The 22,343-nt window shown below is 41.9% G+C and overlaps 1 protein-coding gene across 1 annotated transcript in view; it reads right to left on the bottom strand.

The window, feature by feature from the left end:
• Positions 1-22,343, bottom strand: part of PRKAR2B (protein kinase cAMP-dependent type II regulatory subunit beta) — a 154,965-nt gene that overhangs the window by 36,749 nt on the left and 95,873 nt on the right. Inside the window, exons 3-4 of the mRNA XM_068276278.1 lie at positions 4,790-4,842; positions 1,825-1,908 (exon numbers count right to left, since the gene is read on the bottom strand). Of these exons, the coding sequence (XP_068132379.1) occupies positions 1,825-1,908; positions 4,790-4,842 (137 nt within the window). The remainder of the gene's footprint in view (positions 1-1,824; positions 1,909-4,789; positions 4,843-22,343) is intronic.

Here is a 22,343-nt window from a genome sequence, read left to right as displayed (position 1 = left end):
GTCTCCCTCCGATCCTCCTGGCCCCGCCGGCAGCCACTTCCTGTTTCGGTGACAGGAGCTGACAGGCTGGGGACGTGAGTGATTCTTCGCATTCCTGGATACAATAGCGCCATCTATGCTGCTATAGCATATATCATATACCATATAGCAGCATAGAGGGTGCTAATGTGTCTGGGAACGCGAAGAATCACTCGCGTCCCCAGCCTGTCAGCTCCTGTCACCGAAACAGGAAGTGGCTGCTGGCGGGGCCAGGAGGATCGGAGGGAGACGGCGAGGGCACCGGACAGCTGCAGGGGGCTATTGGAAGCCCCAGGTGAGTAAAACTCATTTTTTTTTTACTTAAGTGTCCCTTTAAGTATTTGGGAGATTTCTTACACCACCTGTCCTGGTGTCACGAAAGGCAGTATACGGGATGGGGTAGGGCTTAGAGGGGGAGATGGGACTTAGTGGGACCTGTGAAGGGGTGAACCTTAAAATTGAGCAGTCGTGACACAACTGAATTCAGTGCGGCCACCAGCCGGCCCTGTTTTCTAGAGGAGGAAGGGGCCACTGGGGATACTGAGCAGCTAGATGTTGCACACACTGCACCCACGCTGCTCACAGCTGCTCAGCTGCCTATTGGCGCCTCCTCCTTCCCCAGTCCTACACTAGTAACTTGTAATTGGCGAGTCTGGCAAGCCAATCCATGCACAGATGCAGAGGCTGGAGCTTGGGGACAAGAAGTTAAATAATGGCACCAGCATCAGTGGGGCCCACCGGAGAACCCTCCAGGTGCCCAGTCCGGCCCTTCCTTTAAAAACCTGGAACATTTCCATCAGTGAAATGTCACTGCAATGTGATTTTACCCGATCGTAAACATCAGTCCTGCTAGATTTTTGGTGTTTTTGCTATCAAGTTTACTGTAACTGCGATGCATCACCTGGCAGATCATGCCAGAATCATGTGGGATAGGTGCCCCAGGTATCGCAACTACAATTCCTAGTGATCCCTTATGATGAGCATACACTGCTAGTTTTTGCCGCTCAATTCACCCGTTCCATTGTTTTGTCGCTCGATTCTGTAGTCGATTCTCTTATCTTCCGCTCGTTTTTCTTATCTTTTTCCATTCACTGCTATAACACTTCGAGCAGCGAAACAATCGAGAGGAAGATCGGACATGTTGGAAATTATCTATCAAGCCATCTAAATGGCTCAAAAATGAACCGTTTATTGTCAGCATAAGTTTCCTTTTAATTTATTTGACGTATACTACCACTTTAAGTGCCAACAATTTACTAAAATATGTTTCAAGTGGACCAAACTGAAAAAATATGAATTTCTATAAAGATAAAAACTTACAGAATGCCTATGCCTTTCCAATACAGCACTGCTCCATTTGTTAGCTCAGCCGCTGCACCAGCAGTCATGTCCGCAGAGCATACACTGAAAGTGACTGACAGCTCTATAATACTGCGGAGCACCATGAAACGGTGTAGTGCTAAATGAGAGGCACACAGCTGCTGGGTATGTTTTTAACACCTTAACAGGTTATGACAGCACACTTTCTTCCATTTCCCCTTTTCCTCCGCTGGACATATTTCATAGTCTGCTTCTAAGCTTCCAGTTTAGTTCTGTTTTTAAAAGAAGTCTAACCTAGGGGGAAATCTTCCTAGGTAATGTAACTAGCATAGTGCAACTTGTGCCAAAAGAAAAGTAAGTGGGGAGACTTTCTATGCAGTACCTTTTCAGTTTACCACTAAAGTATATATTTCTATCATCAAAATATCCTCATTATGAAAAACAGTTCTACTGATATCTTCAGTTTTTGAAGGGGACATCACTTACTTGATCTAAACTCTTAAACAGTAGGATATCTTTGCAGGCTTCTTGTAGCCTTTGTCGTTGATCGTCTGTTTTTGGATTGATGATCTGTTTTGAAAGCAGAAAATAAAATCTAATTTTCCACATGTAATGGAATCAGAAATAAAAGACAAAACTGTATTTCTCTAAACTCCAACAATGCCAGATTTAGTACAGATAGATCTAAAACCTCAACTTTTACAAGCTAAGTATACAGATTGAACATTTTTTACAAAACAGGTTATTATATGGTCATAGTAGGAATGAAGCGAACAACCGATCTCCAAAAATGCTCATTATTGTATCCATAATCCCTATGTTTTCCTTTTACCTACCTAAAATAGTATAGGCCCATATTCAATACATTTTTCTGCTAAGTTTTCTCTAAGATGAAATTTCCCTACCTTATCATCAAGTGCAGTTTAAGCCACCAGCAAGCAAGAAAATACTGAGAATAATTTTGACACTACTTTTTCTCCTACTTTTTGGTACTTTTTCAAATCCATAGCGTTGAAAAGTTATTTTAAAAAGAAGATGATAAATTATTTCCTAGTAAAAAACTCAGGAGAAAAAGTTACCGTATTTGCATATGGGCCATAGACCTTTTAATGCACAAGAGTCTGTTGCCTGCTTAAATTGATGTCATTGATCTAACGTCATGTTGATCCCATGCCAGATCTGGAAAATCCTGTAAGGGCCCATTCACACTTGAGCGGTTTGCCGGCGTTTCAGTGCTATAGAAGCACTAAACATGATTGCGGAAAAATCACTGCAGTGTTCAGTGATTTTTCCGCTGAAAAATCACTCCCGCAAAACACCGGCAAAAATCGCTGGCGTTTTGCGTTTCTAAGTGTGAATGGGCCCTTAGAGTAACAAGTCTAATTAAATGCAGGTGAACAAGTTGTGATATTTCATACCAAGGCAAGAGTATATAATTTCTACGATCTTAAAACATAGCTTTACCAATAATTAAAGCCTAGTACACACTTTTAATTATGATTGGCCAATCACTGACAGATTTTACCACCTCCATATAGTATGAGAGTTTTCTGCGCAGACGCAATACTATGCATACGTATGTATGTAGTACACGTACTGCGCCTGCGCAGGATGGTCACAACGGCAGGAGTGCGATCGCGTATGCGCATGGCCAGAGTCACCGAAAACCAAACTAGCTGCCTGCGAGGGACCATAATTCCTGCACTGCTCCATAGTCCCTGTGCAGGCCAACCCCCCGCATGTGTTGCTAGCCTTCCTTTGCCCTGCAATGTCGCCCCAGGGATCAAGTGCCAACCCCTACTGGACCACATCACTGTAGGAGTATGTGTTTACAAGGTTTAAAGGACAACTGAAGTGAGAGGGATATGGAGGCTGCCATATTAATTTCATTTTAAGCAATATCAGTTGTCTGACTCAGGGGCGTAACTAAGCCCCACCGGGCCTCCCTGCAGAATTTCAGAGCGGGCCCCCCCCTCCCCTGGGGCCGCTCGTGGCCGTTTTGTGGGAGCTGGAGGGGTGGCAGCATGAGGGGAAAGCCTTGGCCACAGTCAGCGGGGAGAGGAGAAGTTCCCCCCCTCTCCCTCACCTCGGGGCTCTCCCCTCTGCGCTCCCATCCAGCTAGTTACAGTGTGTGGGCAGCGGCGGGCAGACACATACCTTCTTCCGTGCGTTACCATTTCAGACTTCTCGCTCTAGCGGCTGACGTCACTTCCGGAAGTGACGTCACTTCCGGAAGTGACGTCAGCCGCTAGAGCGAGAAGTCTGCGATGGAACGCACGGAAGAAGGTATGTATCTGCCCGCCGCTGCCTGCTGCCCACACACTGTAACTAGCTGGAGGGGAGCGCAGAGGGGAGAGCCCCGATGTGAGGGAGAGGGGGGGGAACTTCCCCTCTCCCCGCCGACTGTGGTCAAGGCTTTCCCCTCATGCTGCCACCCCTCCAGCCCCCACAAAACGGCCCCGAGCGGGCCCCAGGGGGGGGGGGGGCATGGGTGCAGGGGCTGCAGGGCCTATTGTTACGCCACTGGTCTGACTGTTGTCTGGTTCTCTGCTTCTAGTACTTAGACTAGAATTTGCCATAGATCCTGAACCCTGAGCAAGCAGGTGTTTCTGACATTGTCAGGACTGACAAGATTAGCTGCATGCTTGTTTATGGTGTTATTCAGACTCTACTGCAGCCACATAAATCAATAGTGCTGCCAGGCAACTGGTATTGTTTAAAAGGAAATAAATATGGCAGCCTCCATATTCTTCTCACTTCAGTTGTTCTTTAAGGCAAGTAAAAACCTTGTCACAAAAGATCAATAGGCACTGTAAATGTCAATTCAGTAAAGAACCTGTCCTTATAATGGTTTTGTGATAAGTTTTACTGTGAGAGTGTTCCCTTCTCACTCTAGTCCTTATTTGAATATTGTTCACAATAAACTATAAAAGTTGGAAGATATGCTAACCTGTATGCTTTATATGCAAAATAGCTTTTCAGTATGTAAAAAACAAAAGAACAAAACAAAAGTGAGACATGAACTAAACAAAGATAAAGCGGAACTATAAAAAAGGTTGTAGAGAACAAATGTTGAAGCAATTCTCTTATTTCTGCTTCTATCAGTTTGTATATGACAATATGAACTACTGGTATTTTGCCAACACCTTTTAACAACATCCAGAATTACTGGTACTTTGTTGCTGAGTTGGAGTACTGAATGTTGCAAACATAACATTATTATTATTACTATTATTTTAATTTTTTTGTTACATAGCACCAACATCTTCTGTAGCGCTGTACATAGTACATACAAACAGGAATATGTAAAAATGTATCAAAGTGTATTGAAATAACCAAATTCTTTACAGTTCATATATTAGCCTTGGTGCTTTGTGGAAAACCAGGAAAACATTAAAACAAATAAATGTTTAATTATAACAACTTGACATGCAATCTTTATAATGCTTACCCTATTTTCTGTTTCATCATCTTCTTCATCTGGATTATATGCTTCAGCACATACTAAAAAAAAAAAGAAATAAAAAGGAAACGTATAAAAAAAAAAAAAAAAAAAGAGTATTACAATATGTGCCATTTGTAAATACGACGCCATATCCTGCAAGCATATAAACATCACAACAAGACCCTTTATATCCAGTGCATAAGGAATGTGTGTGATGGCATTAGATCTTTATAGACCGTTTCTCAGGCACAATAATTGTTCAAAGGAAATGTGACCGAAGGTATTAATAGTAATCACAGAAAAAGGGACAGACGTCTCCTCTCTCCTAGGGGAAGCGGTGCATCCATTGATCATTCTCTATGTGTTGTTGCACCTACCCTCTTTATCGGAGGATGGGAAGTACTCACAGCCTGGCAGACTCAAATCATGCCATACACCATGATGTTACATATGTATGTGTGCACAATGTGTATAGGTCAGGACAGGAAAGGCTGCTCAGTTGCAGCTTTGCATACCTGAAGGGAGTATAGATAACCTGATTAGCATAAGAAGCATAGATGAGATGAACACCATTTTATCTCTTAATTAAAGAGAAACCGTAACCAACCCTTTCCCATGAGAAATTTTTCCTTTTCTCAAATGGATCATCCGGGGCTTACTGTATGGCGGATATTGTGGTGAAACCCCTCCCACAGTGTGATGTCATGACCATGGTTCTGACATCACATTGTGGGAGCCTTGTTGCATTGTGGGAAATAACAGCTGTTTACAGCGGTTTCCAACTACCAAAAAAGCAAGCAGCATCTCCTTCCACTAACATCACCTGCCAGCAGTAAAATAGAATTTTCTTCTGATTATGGAATACCATTTGTGAGGAGTAACTTTTTATTGTATCTGCAGCTGCATTGATACAGTAGCTCAGTAAAATGGAGAAAAGCTTTTTGGGCCTTATCTCCAGTATCGCCATTTGCTTTGACTGGGATTGTATGGCTGTCTGTACTACATGTTTGGCACTATAAAGCCCTCACAGAAAAGTATTAAAGGGGAACTGAAGATAGAGGTATACGGAGGCTGCCATATTTATTTCCTTTTAAGCAATACCAGTTGCCTGGCAGCCCTGCTGGTCTATTTCTCTGCAGTAGTATCTGAATAACACCAGAAACAAGCATGCAGCTAGTCTTATCAGATCTGACTTTAATGTCAGAAACACCTGATCTGCTGCATGCTTGTTTGGGGGCTATGGCTAATAGTATTAGAGGCAGAGGATCAGCAGGGCTCCCAGGCAACTGGTATTGCTTAAAAGGAAATAAACATGGCAGCTTCCGTATACCTCTTACTTCAGTTCCCCTTTAAGAGTAGAAGTATGACTTACACAGAGCCTGGCTGTGTGGAAGGCCATGTGATGCCTGCCAAGGGCACACGTACAGGGGAGGGCACAAGGGCGTAGCAATAGCCATAGCAGCCATAGCAGCTGCTATGGGGCCCTGGAGCAGAGGGGGCCCAGGTGGTATGTGATGTATTCACCCTTAATTTTCTTGTGTTCCTTGACCCGATTAATTCGTCTAAGTGCCCATGGACTAAATGCAGTGTAGATTGCATGGAAATTTCAATTGCCCAATTTACTCATACCGATAGGGTAGGGGCAGGTCACATTACTTGAGAGTGCCTACATCTGCGGGCCCCGTGAAAATTGTGCTATGGGGCCCCATAATCTCTAGCTACGCCACTGGGAGGGAATCTGCAGTAGTGAATTATAACACATATAGGTCCACATCCCCCCCAGCGTTGAGTGAGATGTTCTTTATTGGCAATTGAGAGCATAAATGGGTAAATCGAACAAGGCATGCAGTCCCAAAATCCATTGCGTTTCCTTCCTAATTCATGGATCTGGGGACGATCAGTGGTGAATTTTAAGTCTTTGGCTGCCTTAGTGGAAACAAAATTAGTATCGCACACATGGATCAGCTGCCAGTTCATGAGGTTTTCTTTGAATTGTTTAAATACCAGTGTAGCCATTATTGACTTGCTCAGCCGGAGCAGTTTAAAATGTCAAAGGCAGCGTCCTGTTTAAAAGGACATCCACTATAATAGCAAGTGCAGGAGCCGCCTGCTTTACAAACTGGCTACAAATAGCGGGCCCTGCGTTTTAATGGAGTTCAAGTTATGCATCAATGGGCAGGGGTGGGTGTTAAGGTTAGGTGCGGGGGGCAAGGGGAAGGTTAGCTGCCCACTAGGGGTTATGGTAACGGTTAGACACCACTGGGGGTGGGGCAATGTGTTACATGTAGGCAGCACCAGGGGAGGGTTCTGTGTGAGAGTAGGGAAAAGTTAAATCATAGTAAAATATCAGTAAATGTGAATAAAGTAGTAGAATATTGATATATTTACCGATATTCTACTTCAACTATCCTGTGCCATTTTAAACTGGAGCATTTACAATATGTATGCTTCTCAGCCACCCAGACCTTCCAATAGTGCAGCTTCTGCCACAAAAGTGGAAATTGCTGATCCTGACTTCCTTTATTATTGTGCTGTTTGCGACATCACATGACAAGCCACATGGCCATCAAGCATGGACTGCTTTCTTACCCCACTGCCGCTGTTGTTGCATTAATAGAAGAACTGAGTGGGTGAGAGTAAATAACTGCAGAAAATAGACCTGAGCTTAGTAAGCAAGACGTTTTGGTAAAAATAACCATTTAAATGAAGTAATTACAGAATTAACTCTTCCCTTATCTGAGAAGAGGAAGTGGAAGGCAGTGGGAGAATAAGTACATTGTTCTATTGGTGAATGATACTGCACACTTCCCCTGATCCTTTATTTCTTTCTTTACCTATCTACCTTTACTTATTTCTCCCTGGTCCACATCCCCAATATACAATGGTAGTGCTAATGGACGATGCAGAGAGCAAAAGTTGTTACCTGGGAACATTTTTCTTTTTTTAAACGGTTGGAGGAGATTTTAAACTAGGATCTGGGGGGAGGCGGGAGAATAAAGTCTCAACATATAGACAAGATAAGGTAAAAAGACAGTGGGAGACTAACATTATGGGGGGTGGAGAGGGGGGTGGGGACAGTGTAAAGATTAAGGAGGTTGGTAAAACTTCAAGTAGCCCATTTCAGGTAAACAAAATTGGTAAATGTGGTGGTAAAAATATAAAGTGCATGATAACCAATGCTCGGAGCCTTGCAAATAAAATAGATGAACTAGAGTTCATTCTGAATGACAAAGGCTATGACATTGTGGGAATAACCGAGACATGGATGGATGAAAGTCATGACTGGATAGCCAATTTAAAAGGATACAATGTGTTCAGGAAGGATAGAACAGGGAAAAAAGGTGGAGGGGTTTGTCTCTTTGTTAAGAATTCTTTTACAGCTGTCCTCAACGATGAGATGGAGGAAGATTGCGAAGATGTGGAGTCCGTTTGGGTAAATATTCATGGTGGAAATAAAAGTTGCCAATTGCTTATTGGGGTATGCTACAGACCACCTCATATTAATGAAGCTGCAGAACTGCAATTACTACAGCAAATTGAAAAAGCGGCAAGTAAAAATGAGGTCATAGTTATGGGCGACTTCAACTTTCCAGACATTGACTGGGGTATTGAGGCTACCCATTCTGGTAAAAGCAGCAGATTTCTGGCAGCACTACAGGACAATTACTTGACTCAAATGGTAACGGAACCAACTAGGGGGAATGCGTTACTGGATCTGATCATTTCGAATAGACCAGATAATGTATCAAATGTGCAGGTTCAAGAACATTTGGGAAATAGTGATCACAACATGATAACGTTTGATCTGGTGACTGATAGGCCACGGGGCAGCGGGACCACTAAAACTATGAATTTTAGAAAAGCAAAGTTCAATCAAATTAGGCAGGCACTAAGTTTGGTGAACTGGGATAATGTACTACAAGGGGAGGACACTGAAGGGAAATGGCAAGCTTTTAAACGTATTCTCAATCAATATTGTAGTATGTATATCCCATATGGAAACAAAATGTCTAGGAATAAAAAAAGGCCTCTATGGATGAATAGAAAGGTTAGAGATAAAATGAAGAGGAAAAAGAATGCCTATAAGGTCCTAAAACAGGAGGGGTCCGAGGCTGCACTCAGCAATTACAAGGAGTGCAATAAAAATTGTAAAAAAGAAATTAGGCTAGCAAAGATCGAAGCTGAAAATCAAATCGCTAGGGATATCAAATCTAACCCAAAAAAGTTTTACAAGTACATCAACTCTAAAAAAAGAAAGGTTGACTGTATAGGACTCCTAAAGGATGAAGGTGGAAACTCAATGGTGGATGACCAAGGTAAGGCAGAGTTATTAAATGCTTTCTTTGCTTCTGTCTTTACAAAGGAAACAGCACTGTTGCAAATTACAGAGGCGGAAGAGTCTCAATCTTCTAACTGTAATATTAAATACTTAACGCAGGAAGAAGTAAAGGCAAGACTAAATAAATTAAAAATAGACAAGGCACCTGGCCCGGATGGTATGCATCCTCGGGTCCTAAGGGAATTAAGTTCAGTTATAGATAAACCCCTTTATCTTATCTTTTGTGACTCTCTTGCAACTGGCAGAGTCCCAGTGGATTGGCGTACAGCCCACGTTTTCCCATTATTTAAGAAGGGCAAAAAATCAGATCCAGGAAATTATAGACCTGTAAGCTTAACATCAGTTGTATGCAAACTATTTGAGGGGTTACTAAGAGATACTATACATGACTTCATAGTAGAAAATAATCTTATTTCTCAGCATCAACATGGGTTTACTAAAGACAGGTCCTGTTTGACTAACATGCTCAGCTTTTATGAGGTAGTGAATGCTAATATGGATATTGGGAATGCTGTAGATGTGATATACTTAGACTTTGCTAAGGCCTTCGACACTGTTCCCCACAAAAGTCTGGTGCAAAAGATGAGGATGCAAGGACTGGGGAAGAGTCTGTGTGCTTGGATAGGGAACTGGCTAATGGACAGAAAACAAAGAGTTGTGGTCAATGGATCATACTCAAAATGGGAGACTGTTAGCAGTGGGGTCCCACAGGGGTCTGTACTGGGTCCAGTGCTCTTCAATTTATTTATTAATGACCTAGTGGATACAGTAGTGAGCAATGTTGCTATTTTTGCAGATGATACAAAATTGTGCAGAATCATCAACTCTAAGGAAGATAGTGTTATATTGCAACAGGATCTGGATAGGATGGCTATATGGGCACATACATGGCAGATGAAATTCAATGTTGACAAATGTAAAGTCATGCATTTTGGTCGTACCAATGGTCTAACACCATACAAAATAAATGGGATACAGTTGGGGACATCTAACTTGGAGAAGGACTTAGGAGTACTCATCGACAACAAGTTAAATAATCGTACTCAATGCCAAGCCGCTGCAGCTAAAGCTAACAAAATTTTGGGATGCATTAAAAGGGAAATAAAAACTCGAGATGCTAGCATAATATTGCCCCTGTTTAACTCTCTAGTAAGGCCACATCTGGAATATGGAATTCAGTTCTGGGCACCACATTACAAAAAAGATATTGCAGTTCTAGAGCAGGTGCAGAGACGAGCAACAAAATTGATACGTGGGATGGAAGGTCTCACTTACCAAGAAAGGTTAGATAAACTGGGTTTATTTAGTCTAGAGAAAAGACGCCTTAGAGGAGATCTAATTAACATGTATAAATACATCAGAGGGCAATATAATAGCTTGGCGGATGAGCTTTTTGTCCCTAGGCCTTCTCAAAGGACTAGAGGACATGATCTGCGCATGGAGGAAAAACGTTTTAGCCATTTATTTAGGAAAGGGTTCTTTACAGTAAGAGTGATTAAGATGTGGAATGCATTGCCACAGGAAGTCGTTATGGCAAACTCTATACCTGCATTTAAAGGGGGCTTAGATGCTTTCCTTGCGTTGAATGACATCCATGGCTACAATTACTAGGTAATGCCAATGATGTTGATCCAGGGATTTTATCTGATTGCCATCTGGAGTCGGGAAGGAATTTTTACCTTGTAAGGGTTTTTTCGCCTTCCTCTGGATCAACAGGGATATGTGAGGGAGCAGGCTGGTGTTGTACTTTGTACTGGTTGAACTCGATGGACGTATGTCTTTTTTCAACCAAAGTAACTATGTAACTATGTAATTAATTTGTGTTAATTAAAACTGCCTGTTAGGGAGTTAGACTTGCAGGTGTTGAACCATCACTTGTGCCCGTTTCTGCCATTAGCTGAATGTTAGTATTTTGTTTCCTGATAAACGACACAGTTATACAGCAGATATCGTATAGGGCTGTAAATAGGTTTGTCATCATTAAACATTAAATATTGCATTATCATTATAAGACATTAGATATGGATGTAATATCTATGGTAGATAGAGTGACAGGCAAATACTGCAGCATCATTTATTATTGGATTTCTATTTAGACAAACAGATTTACACAGTCTAAGAGACAAGTCAGAGGCACAGCCACAGCATGTGGGACGAATCGAATAGCTGAATAATACATGATCTTTTCTCCTGTCAGCAGGCAATTCAACAATTAACCTCTGGCTGTGCAATTTTTAGCTCTATCAGACCTCACAAGAGAATATCAGTCATAAACGAACCACTTTCAAGCTGATCTCAAAATACACACAAAGACTGTCAGCAGAGAGCAATAATACAAGGTGACAAATGTATGACAGTTTCACTCTAAGCCAGCGATGTCCAGACTGTTTCAAACAAGGGCCATATTACCGTTTTTTAAATAGTTAGGGGGTCAAACTAGTAAAATTAAACACGATGCTTGCTGATTGCCCCTAGGTACACTATGCAAATTGTACTGGTAGTCATTGATTAACAAACTATATTGGACTGTAGTTTCTGTAACTTCATGTCTGCCGTGGATACCCCTCATAGCATTTGAGAGAGACATAATTGCACAACACACCACTATTTGGTTTTGAGCATACACACGTGGCCAGAATGACACTAACACGTGTAGCATCTGCCACCATCAAACAATACAGGTGCTTGTCTGCTCACACTTAGACACTGTTGACCACTCTGACAGACAGCTGTATGTGCACTGGCACCCTTACGCTTCTCCTTCGACCTGGCTATGCACTTCCTAGATCAGCACAACACTGCACCATAGACTTCCTCAACAGCTCCTCAGTTCCCCTCTCCCCAGACAACTCGGGGTTAACAGTCTCCAACACACCTTTTAGCAGCAGCAAGTACACCCACTTTTATCTAGGGACTAAGGATCATCAAATAGTGTAAAACCTTCTTTCATATGCTAAAAGAATCAGAGTACTTACAGACTAGTGAAGGTAGCCATGCAAGTAAGTCCTTTATGCTTTGCATACCTACTGTGCACCAGGAATGCTGGCTTTTTGCTGCACAGGTATAATATAATAATTACAGAATAATTTAAAACAACTTGCATGAGGCAGTTAATTTGGCTCTTAACAGTGAAAAGTGTGGAAAAGATTGGCTCTGTGGAGTTGAGCTTGAGGTAGTGGCTAGACAAGGTATGGAAACTAAAGCCTTGTATACAAGTATGGGGCATGTCATCCAGCAGAGATCAGGAGGCAATCCCTCATATTGCACTGCTGAGCCTGTATAGAAGCATCACTAGCCTACAGCCTGTAGGCGTCCTGTTGCTATGCAGAGGAAGGGGGCAGAGAGCCAATGGGCTGTGCAGGAGTGATGCAGGGCCGTGGCATTTAGGAACATCAGGAGCCGCTTGTACACAGGCTTTATTCTTGTCAGAGACAGTTGTTACGGGCCGCCTCTTTCGCATTTCATCTAGCATGTCAATGAGGCTTTAATTTTTTTTTTTTTGATACCCAGAAGGGATCAAAAATCCCTCTACTGATTGTGTTTCAAAATTTACAATTGCGTTCTCAAAGAAAAAGTACTGACCCCATCCCGACCGCCTAACGCGGATCGGTGGTGGGAGGGTGGCAGCTACAGAACCACCTAACGCTGATTGGCGTCAGGTCCTGTAGGCGGACATTAGCGGGGAATGAGCGCCTTCCCCACTTAGTTACGGCTCTGTCACATAGCTGTCCCCTCAAGCGGCTCACAATCTGATCCCTCTCATAGACTGATGCCTATGAGAGGTGATCACTGTGATTGGATCTCAGGGTGAAATTAAAAAATACATTTTTTTTTTATTTTTATTTTTTTTACAAAAAAACAGCAACAATAAATTAAAAAAAAAAATGCAGAAGTAATCAGATCCCACCAACAGAAAGCTCTGTTGGTGGGCAGAAAATAAGGCAAGATTCATTTGGCTGCTAAGTTGTATGGCCGAGTAATAAACTGTTACTGTTAAAGCTGCAGAGTGCTCAAATGTAAAAAAAAATTGCCTGGTCACTAAGGGTGTGTAAGCCTGCGGTCCTCAAGAGGTTAACATGCCTCACTTTCAGTCTATTTCTCAAATATAACAGATTCATTGATTACCAGCAGTCCTGCATGCACAGCAGCCTGCCGCAACATAACAGTTACTCACAAAGCTCTATCTAGAGCCCTGAAATGAGGAGTAAATATTTTATGCTGTGCCAAGTAAACATTTGTTTTCACTACAATATGTACTTCTGTGTGCCATTACTATCACTAGTAGCTTCCTTGAAGACCACCACTAAACCTCAACACATATTAGAGATTCACACTTAAAAAAGGAAAATGATCACATGCATGCATACTGCACTTTAAGAAATAAAAGCAAGACAGATTTTAACATGGAAAATCATATAGTTGAACATCAAATCCAATTAGTCAAATCAACAATAGCTAAAGCATGACCAGGATTCATACAGGAAATGCTAAAGCAAGGGGGAAAAGGGGGACATAAAGGGGGTGAGATAGGGGTACAATGGCTAAGCAGTCTGAACATTTTGTTCGACATTGCAGTGGTAGGTTAAGCTGACTGAAAATTCTGTGTAATGTGTTAAGAAAAATAAGGATTCTACTCCCAACCAGAACGCCCACTGATCAAGTCATGCTAGGTGTCTTCCTTATAACAGTTTAAGGGCTGGTGCACACTGGAGCAGTTCTGAAGTGTTTTTTTAAACGCTTGCAGGGGGAAAACCACTTGGCTAATGAAAGTGAATGGGATGGTGCACACCAGAGCGGGTCGTTTTTTCCACAAATGCAAACTCAGGGGCTGCAGCATTTTTTTAGATTTCTGAGGCGTTTCTGCCTCAATGTTAAAGTATAGGAAAGTGGAAAACCGCTCTGAAAAACGCTAAATCAGAGCGGTTTTCCAGGCGTTTTTGTTACAGAAGCTGTTCAGTAACAGCTTTTACTGTAACAATATTTATAATCTGCTACACAAAAACGCTCTAAAAAACGCTAGGCATGTTTAGAAAACCTCTCTAAACATGCCTAGAACCACTCTGAAATCTGCTTCAAAAACTTCTAGCGTTTTGCAGATCTGCTAGAGGTTTTTGGTGTGCACTGGGCCTAAGTCAAGACTGCAAAGTGCCACTTAATTTCTGCTATACACATATTAAAGCAGACAGTATAATTTTCCAACACCCCAGGAATCTCAGTAAAGCTAAACCTTTATTTACAGTATAAATGCATATATAATCCCTAAAATATATGTTCTAAAATCAATGTCAAAGTTCCATTTACAACCCCCTCCCTCCCCGAGCACCACGTCCACCGCACACTACAGGTTTTTACTTTTTTACAACAGCACCTGCTGCAGAGTACATATACTGTACATAGTTCTTCTGAAAAGCTTTGGGGACGTGTGTACATTGAGTTCTTTCTAGCCGTTGTGTTGCCATCACACTGGATATAAAGTATATAACAAGTAAAAAGAACTAGCTTTCAGATTTCTATTAATACGTGAAATCTCAATTTACTTAAGATCTTCCTGTAAATGAACATAATAGCTATGCACTCATTCCTGTGCTGCAGTTCCCTATTTTATGCTGTTCTGAAATCTTCCTTTGTCACATAAAATAAATCTCCATTCCATCAACTAAAAAAAGTGTTCTGTCTATGAGCACAGCCTACCATAAAACTTGCAAAATGTCCATCTACCGCTGTTATCTCTCCCACTCACAAAATGTTCAAGTCCTGACCTAGTGTTAAGTGTACTTATATTTACGGTAAGTGTAGATAAAAAGTATTCAATCTAAGCTCTGAACTGCAGTTCAATGTGCCTGCTTGATTTTAGTCCTGTTTTAAAGCCCCAATTTTGGTACAATTTATTTTATGCCAATGCAATTATAAAATTATACACATTTAAAATTATGCAGCAAAACATTTAATTTATGCAATTTAAAGATCAAAATTATTATATACCATACATTAAAGTGGGAAGAGGTTTGGTGAACTATATTACAGGACCTCAATAAATGTGCATACAGAAATTCAATTTTGATTGTCCACTTTTACCATTTCTATGTAGTACCAGGGCCAACAGATATTGAATACTGAATATTCAACAGATACTGAAAATTAATGAATTTTTCTGCTGTCTTGCATTACCTGCAAATTGACTTAAAGTTAACCTAAACTGGCTTGGGAACAAAAAATTACTTACCAAGGTAGAGACAAGTCTTTGGATAGTCCAGAGGCTTCCCATGTCATCCTCGACTCATCTGATAACAGCTTGTGAGATATGTTCTGGTTGCTGCGCTCTACACTGTGTACGAGTGTGGATATACTTCACCTGGGCAATAAGCCGAAGCTGCTAGTCCATGAGCATCTCCATGCTACTGCACAGGTGTGGCTGTACTTGCGTAGGCACAGTATGGCTGCGCTCATTCATGCAGGGGTGCACAGCTGCAAAACTTTTAAACGGTCCCAGGCAGCAACAGTAGGGTCAAGGAGGACACAGAAAGCCCCTGGACTATCTAGAGGCACAGGCGTAGTATGGCTGTGCTCATTTAAGCAGGGGAGCACGGCGCAAAATTTGTGAGAGTCTCGGGCAGCGACGGTAGGGTAGAGGAGGACATGGGAAAACTCCGGATTATCCAGAGGCTTCCCTCTACCTAGGTAAGTATCTAACTTTTTTGATTTATTGATAAGGGGGTCAGGAGGCTGTGATGTTCATTCCAGCACCTTCACTTCTTCTACTATAGCCATTAAAAGGGGTGACTTGGCCTTGTGCATTTGATCATTGTCATTTTGAAGAACCCAAGTGTGTCACATGCACAGCTTCCGGACTGATGAATGCATATTTTCTGGTAACATGCTACATTCATTTTGCAATAATTTTCACTAAGGGCCAGTTCACACTGCATTTTAAAGCCAAACGGATCCGGTAAAGCGGATCCAGTCTCTGCTTCACCGGATCCAGATGGCTTGGTGCACACTGGCAAATGGATCTGTGAAAACGGATCTAACAATGGTCGATCGGATCCGTTTTCACTCCATTGCCACTCCGGTCTGCTGAGCGGGCGGGCGAGGGAGAGAGAGAGTTTCTAACCAGGTTTCCGTCTCTTCCCCTTGCATCACGTGACTACCAGGAAGCGTGGTAGTCAAATGACGCAACATGAAGGGGAATAGCTGAAAGCCTAGGTAAGAAACCCTCCCCCTCTCTCTCTCCCTCCCTCCCTCCCCCGCTCAGGAGTCTAGCGTCCCCAATCCCCACATCCCCCACCCCCAGTGGAGCGTCCCCACAACCCTCCCAGACCCCCACCCCCAGTGGAGTGTCCCCCTCAGACCCCCACCCCCAGTGGATCATCCCCATATCCCCCTCAGACCCCACTCCCAGTGGAGCATCCCTATATCCCCCTGAGACCCCCACCCCCAGTGGATTTTGGCCCTAGAACGGTCTGTTACTTCACTTCACTCCCATTGCCCCCAATGTAGGGCTTAAAGAAAATCTGAACTGAAAATTAAAAGTCAAAAATAAACATACACAAGTCATACTTACCTCCCATGTAGTCTACACCTCAATCTCTTTCTCCTGTCCCGCGTCCTGTTTGTTCACTGTGATCAAGGGAATTTTCCGTCCTCCATTTTGAAAATGGCCATTACCCATAACAGCTTTCTGGTCAGCACACAGTTAAACTGTAACATCGCCCACTTGAGCCATAGGGAAACATGGACATTTACCTGGTACATCAGTTTTTCTCTCAGCTATAACTGACAGCAACTGATATTTTACTGACAGTAACTGAAATATTTCAGATCTGACAAAATATTGTCAGAACTGGAAGGGATTATTGTCAGAAGAAAATGGTAAGCTTCTGAGAGGAACTGATGGCAAAGTAACTATGTAATGTTCATTTGAAGTTACCTCATGTGTTTATTTTAAATATTTTTACTCAGTACAGGTTCTCTTTAAGCTTCCATTTCCGTCCGCTGGGCTCAGCGGTCCGGTAAAATTGGTGCTACAGCAAAGTCGCGTTCCGTCCTGCGGAATGTATCCGTTGGAGCCAACGGATGTGAATGGTTCCATAGGTTAACATTGGATCCGTTAGCATCCTTCCTTTTGTACAGTATCCGTTCTGCTTCCGGTCCGCTTTTTAACACTAATGTGAACCGGGCCTAAGTTACCTTTGTCACTGCAGCTTACACTTCCCCAGAAGATCACAGATCTATATACAGGCATCACAATGGTTATTACATACTTTTCGTCACGGGCCTTGTGTCCCTTTTCCAAACATAGTGGTTATGACTATAAAGTTCAATATTGGTCTCTTCACTCCAAAATTCGTTTTTAGGCTTGTCTGGGTGCTGGATTTACCATAAGGCACTGTAGGCACGTTCCTATAGGTGTCTGATGATGGAAAGGCGGCCCACGCCCCTCCTTGAGCTCCTCCATCCCTATGCGGAGTCCAGATGAGATTGTAAATGAGAGTTTACTCAACCTGCTCTCTGCATTCCACTAAAGAGACCTCCCTTTAGTCAGGGGAACCTCTAGCTACATAATACTGAGGGTACCTCTGGCTACCTAATACTTAGGGGCACCTCTAGTTACTTAATATTGAGGGTACATCTGGCTACCTAATACTAAGGGGCCCCTGTAGCTACCTATGACAAGCAAGGGAAGTAAGGGAGAAGTGATGCTGGGACAGCCAGCACACTTGTGGTGCGGTTTGGCAGGGGCTTGTAGGTCCATGGAGGGAGAAGTCTAATGCGCCATGACATCTGTGCCTATAGGCTCCTGTAAAGTAAATATGGGCCTGCATGTAGTAACAGAAATTGTAGTCTATCTTGCAACTCGACCATGCAGCACCAAATTTTGTTCAAGTGCCTGTTTATTATGCATCTTGAAACACCACTTGTTTACAGAGAATCCTGTATTTCAGCTGGAATTGCTAGTGGGTATTTATTTGCATCTTTACAAATCATTCTGGTAGTTGTGGCTGGAATCTTGACTGGTCTACTTCACCATGTCTTGGTAAAAACAAAACCCCTAACTTTCCACCCTTTTTTATAGCAAGGTTTGAACACTACTGTGTTTCCAGGTCTATGGATAACTTTCCATGTCCTTTTTCTAATTTATACAATTCAACAACCTTCTCTAACAGGTCCCTTGATGGTTCTTTTTATTTTCTTATGGCTCAGTATCCAGCAAAGCTGTGCAGCTCTGAATGAATTTAAATTGACTGCCAATACAAAGGAAGTAATTGCCATAAAATAAGTTAAAGGTGTGGACATTCTACCTTAATTTGAACCTGTGTGTCGGCTTGTGTTTTTATTGTAACCCCTGACATTCAGGCCCTGTACACAGTTCTCAGTTGCATTGCAGAGTAATTCTGCATGTTAGCTCATTGCCCATACAATTCTATGGGGCTGGTCACAGTGCTGCATTGTAACTGATCACGTTATTCTAACTCGCTGCATGTAAGCTTTGTATTAAAGTCTATGTCCAGCCTCCATTGCAGTTTACACTCATTATAACGCGTGTATTATGCAACTGACCCCTGTAAACCTAGCCTTTGTGATATGCAAACATTTGATCAGGCCGATTTGAGTTTCGGAATGGTCATTGACATGCTTATAATTTCGAGTTGATGCAAAGGTTTACAGTGATTTTATGCAAATGTATGCCCCTTGGAACAGGACAATTTTCAAGCTGCATACATTTGAATAACATTAACATAAAATCTGCCTCTACTCACTCAATATTACTAGCATATCATGCACTATCCCCAGCATGGAAGGGTTAAAGCAAAGGCAACAGCTAAGTAAAGAATCTGTGTGATCTAAAGCTGACTACTAATCATACAATCTTAATTGTACAATCTTACCAATTCTGTTTAGTATCAGGAAACATTGCAGAGCATCTTTCTAGCGTTCTATATTTCAAAATCTCTGAGCTCAGATTAAAGCATTTGCGCCTTGAGAAATGAGACTACACCTCTGTGTATTATTTTACAGGATGTTATTCCTGGAAGATGCTCACATTTTTCCATGTTTTGAGTATCAGTAACATTGCTTTAGCATCACACATTTACAGAACCGTCTCATTTATGTAGAATAGATGCACACATTTTCTTCCTTGGAACAAAAGCAGTGTGCAGATGGCTTGATTAGCAAAATATGTTCTACTGGAAGAGAATCGAGTTGTTTTGAAAAGCAAAACCGAAAAAACTATTCAAAATATTTGTATTTCTCTCTGCAGAAGGTCAAGAGGGAAACAATGTTTACTAACATATCATTTTAAATAGTAATTTGTAGATACCCTTTGAGATTAAATTAGGACAGACGCTGAACAGAGATTCCACTTGATTATACATAATATATGCAGGAATAGTCTATGCTGTTCATGCCAACCAGTTAAATTCCAAGTTTCTGTTTTTGAGAATAAATGTAGTAATAACGTCCTATATAGAAAATGTGCATCCATCATGTCTCCCATGTATTACTAGAGCAGAAAGAATGCCCACCCTATAACAAGGGCAGCCATCTACTAACCCACTAAAAAAAGGCTGCTATCATATCCCCCCTATAGGAAAAGCAGTCATATATGCCTACATATAAAAAATCCATGATTAAAATCAGCACGGATTCACCTGATAGAATACCAGTAAATTCACCTATATTCTACTTTTTCCTGTTAGCAAAATATCTATCAATTTTATTACACCTACCTTACCTACACCCCACACTACCCCCCCCCCCCCCCACACACACACCAATACATAACATTACCAACACAATCTGTGCTTAACACTCCCTCCCCACCTACACTTAACAGTAACCTTTGGCACTATAGCCACAATTTAACTGGTGCCCAAATTTCCATCCCAGGCGGCTCCAGACGCAAAATTTGAAAGTTGGAATTTGGCTATAGTATAGTGACCACCATATCTGCAATTTAATGACGTCTGTCATAGCTACAATTTAACCAGTGCTCAAAATTACCTTCCTGGTGTTGCTTCCACCACAAAATGTGAAAGCCAGAGTTCCGCTATAGTATAGTATAGTGGAACTACAGCACCTGCCACAGCTAGGCTGTCATGTGACCAAACCAAAAACAATATGTAACATCTGGCCACTCTTCATACAAAGCTGTCAGATGGTATATGTAGGTATGTGCTTGAAGTAAGGCTTTAATAAAAAATATCCGGCTATTATGTGGCAAAAGTTTGCATCCATCAACTGAGCTCAGCTACAGTATATAGGGCCACAGCAAGGCATCTACAGTAAGTCATTTTTCACTATACTAAGAACATGCTGCATTTGACTGATCATGTGTGTTCTCCAAATATCTCCCTTCCTGGAGAATCTTGCTACAGCTTTTCAAGCATGTATGTTGTAGTTTTGTTTTATTTTATTTGAGGGGGAAGGAGGGGGGGGGGGTGTTTGGGAGTTTTAAGATCTTGGTTCACTTGGGGGGGGGGGGGGAGAAGGAAGTTTGAAGATCTTGGTTCCAAGCGCTGTAATTACAGCACAGATTTGGGCGCAACCGGCGCCACCATAGGCCATAATAGGAGTTACGGCTATATCGGCGCACACTGAGTAACTTCAGTGCCGTCAGAAGACGGAGCAGAAGTTACATTTAAAACACTGTAATTCGGCCTCCAGCAATAGCTGGAAGTCAAATTACATCATTTCCACTATCCACGTCGACCTAGACGGGGAATAGTATTTAATGCCGCCGGGAACTTGTGCAGCAGCAGGATAAGCCTGTATCCTGCGCTCAAGTCTCCCGGCGGCCAATTCCTATGTATGCCTTGGTTCACCTGGAGGAAACTTACACCCATGAAGTATACCTCAATGAAATACAGTGACTTCCTTGTGAATTTCCATGTGCAAATGCCAATTTAATAGCAGTTATGGGGATCCAGTGAGTTCAGTAGCATCTAGAACCTCGTACAGAAGCTAGATGGTTCTCATCCCAGGGGGACACGTGTACAGTGGAGTGGACCCCAATGCATCGGTGAAAGATTCAGATTGCTGGATCATTTTATCCAAGGTCCATTAGAATCCACCATTTTCCTCCTTACCCTTCCTTCTCTGTGCCCTGATCTAGAATCTTGGTTGGTATAGAGGTTAAGCACAGGCTCAAAAGCGAGCTTACATGTCCTTGTTGCCATGCACACAAAGTTACTACCGCCACTCTCACCTGGAGAAATGTATAAAGCAAAAGAGGTAAAATTTCCCACAAGTTAGCCTTGTTAATAATACTCACATATATTAAAAGAGGTGGTTATCATCTGGTAGCGTTTTAGTTTTAGGATCTCTTCCACAGCTAACACCAGACCACACCTAGTTTGCTTGTTTCATTCTCACTAAACCTGTCTGCTGCTCAGATCCACTTATTCTACAATGTTCTGCCTGAAACACAGAAAGCCAAGGGCAATTGTCCAAAGTTTCAAGGACCTAACAGGGTCTCCAGTGTAACTGTATATGGTAATATTGTGTTAACCACTCTAGTATTCCTTTTCTCCTAATGCAATCAATATGATAAATCCAATTTCCCGGAAAACAGAAGGGTTACAGAAATGATGTTGTTTGCAGAACATGCAGACAATCATGGATACGTTTCAAACTACATTTAGGAGATAAAAGGCAAGGCATCTTACAAAACAATATATATATATATATAAATAAGAAAATTATGAAAAAGATCCTTGTCCTCACACACACAAGGCTAAATTTGAATCCCTCAATTAGAAACATTAAGAAAAATATTCATGAGCTACAGAGTGAATATAGATTATATAAATTAAGGAACATTCACAGTGGAAACCAATTGTAAAAGTAAATATGAGCAACTTAAAAATACACACAACATTAGCACATACACACACACACACACACACACACACACACACACACGCACACACGCACACACGCACACACACGCGCACTCACACACACACACACACACACACACACACACATATAGTCATATACTAAGTCTCTACTTGTGACAATAAAATGTTTAAACCAAAAATAACCAATCATTTATACCATACAGCGGCATCACAGGAGATACATCTATCCCTTTCGTAAACTCAATAAAGCAATAGTATAATCCACTACAATCCAATGCAGCTGGTATATGGTACGTGACAATCCATAACGCCAAGGAGATTCATGTCCAATTTACTTATATATTCTAAAAAGTTCACT

The sequence above is a fragment of the Hyperolius riggenbachi genome, chromosome 3 (assembly GCF_040937935.1).
Source record: "Hyperolius riggenbachi isolate aHypRig1 chromosome 3, aHypRig1.pri, whole genome shotgun sequence".
Taxonomy (NCBI): Eukaryota; Metazoa; Chordata; class Amphibia; order Anura; family Hyperoliidae; genus Hyperolius; species Hyperolius riggenbachi.
Note: the sequence above shows the minus strand (reverse complement) of the source record. Positions and strands in the feature narration are given on the sequence as shown.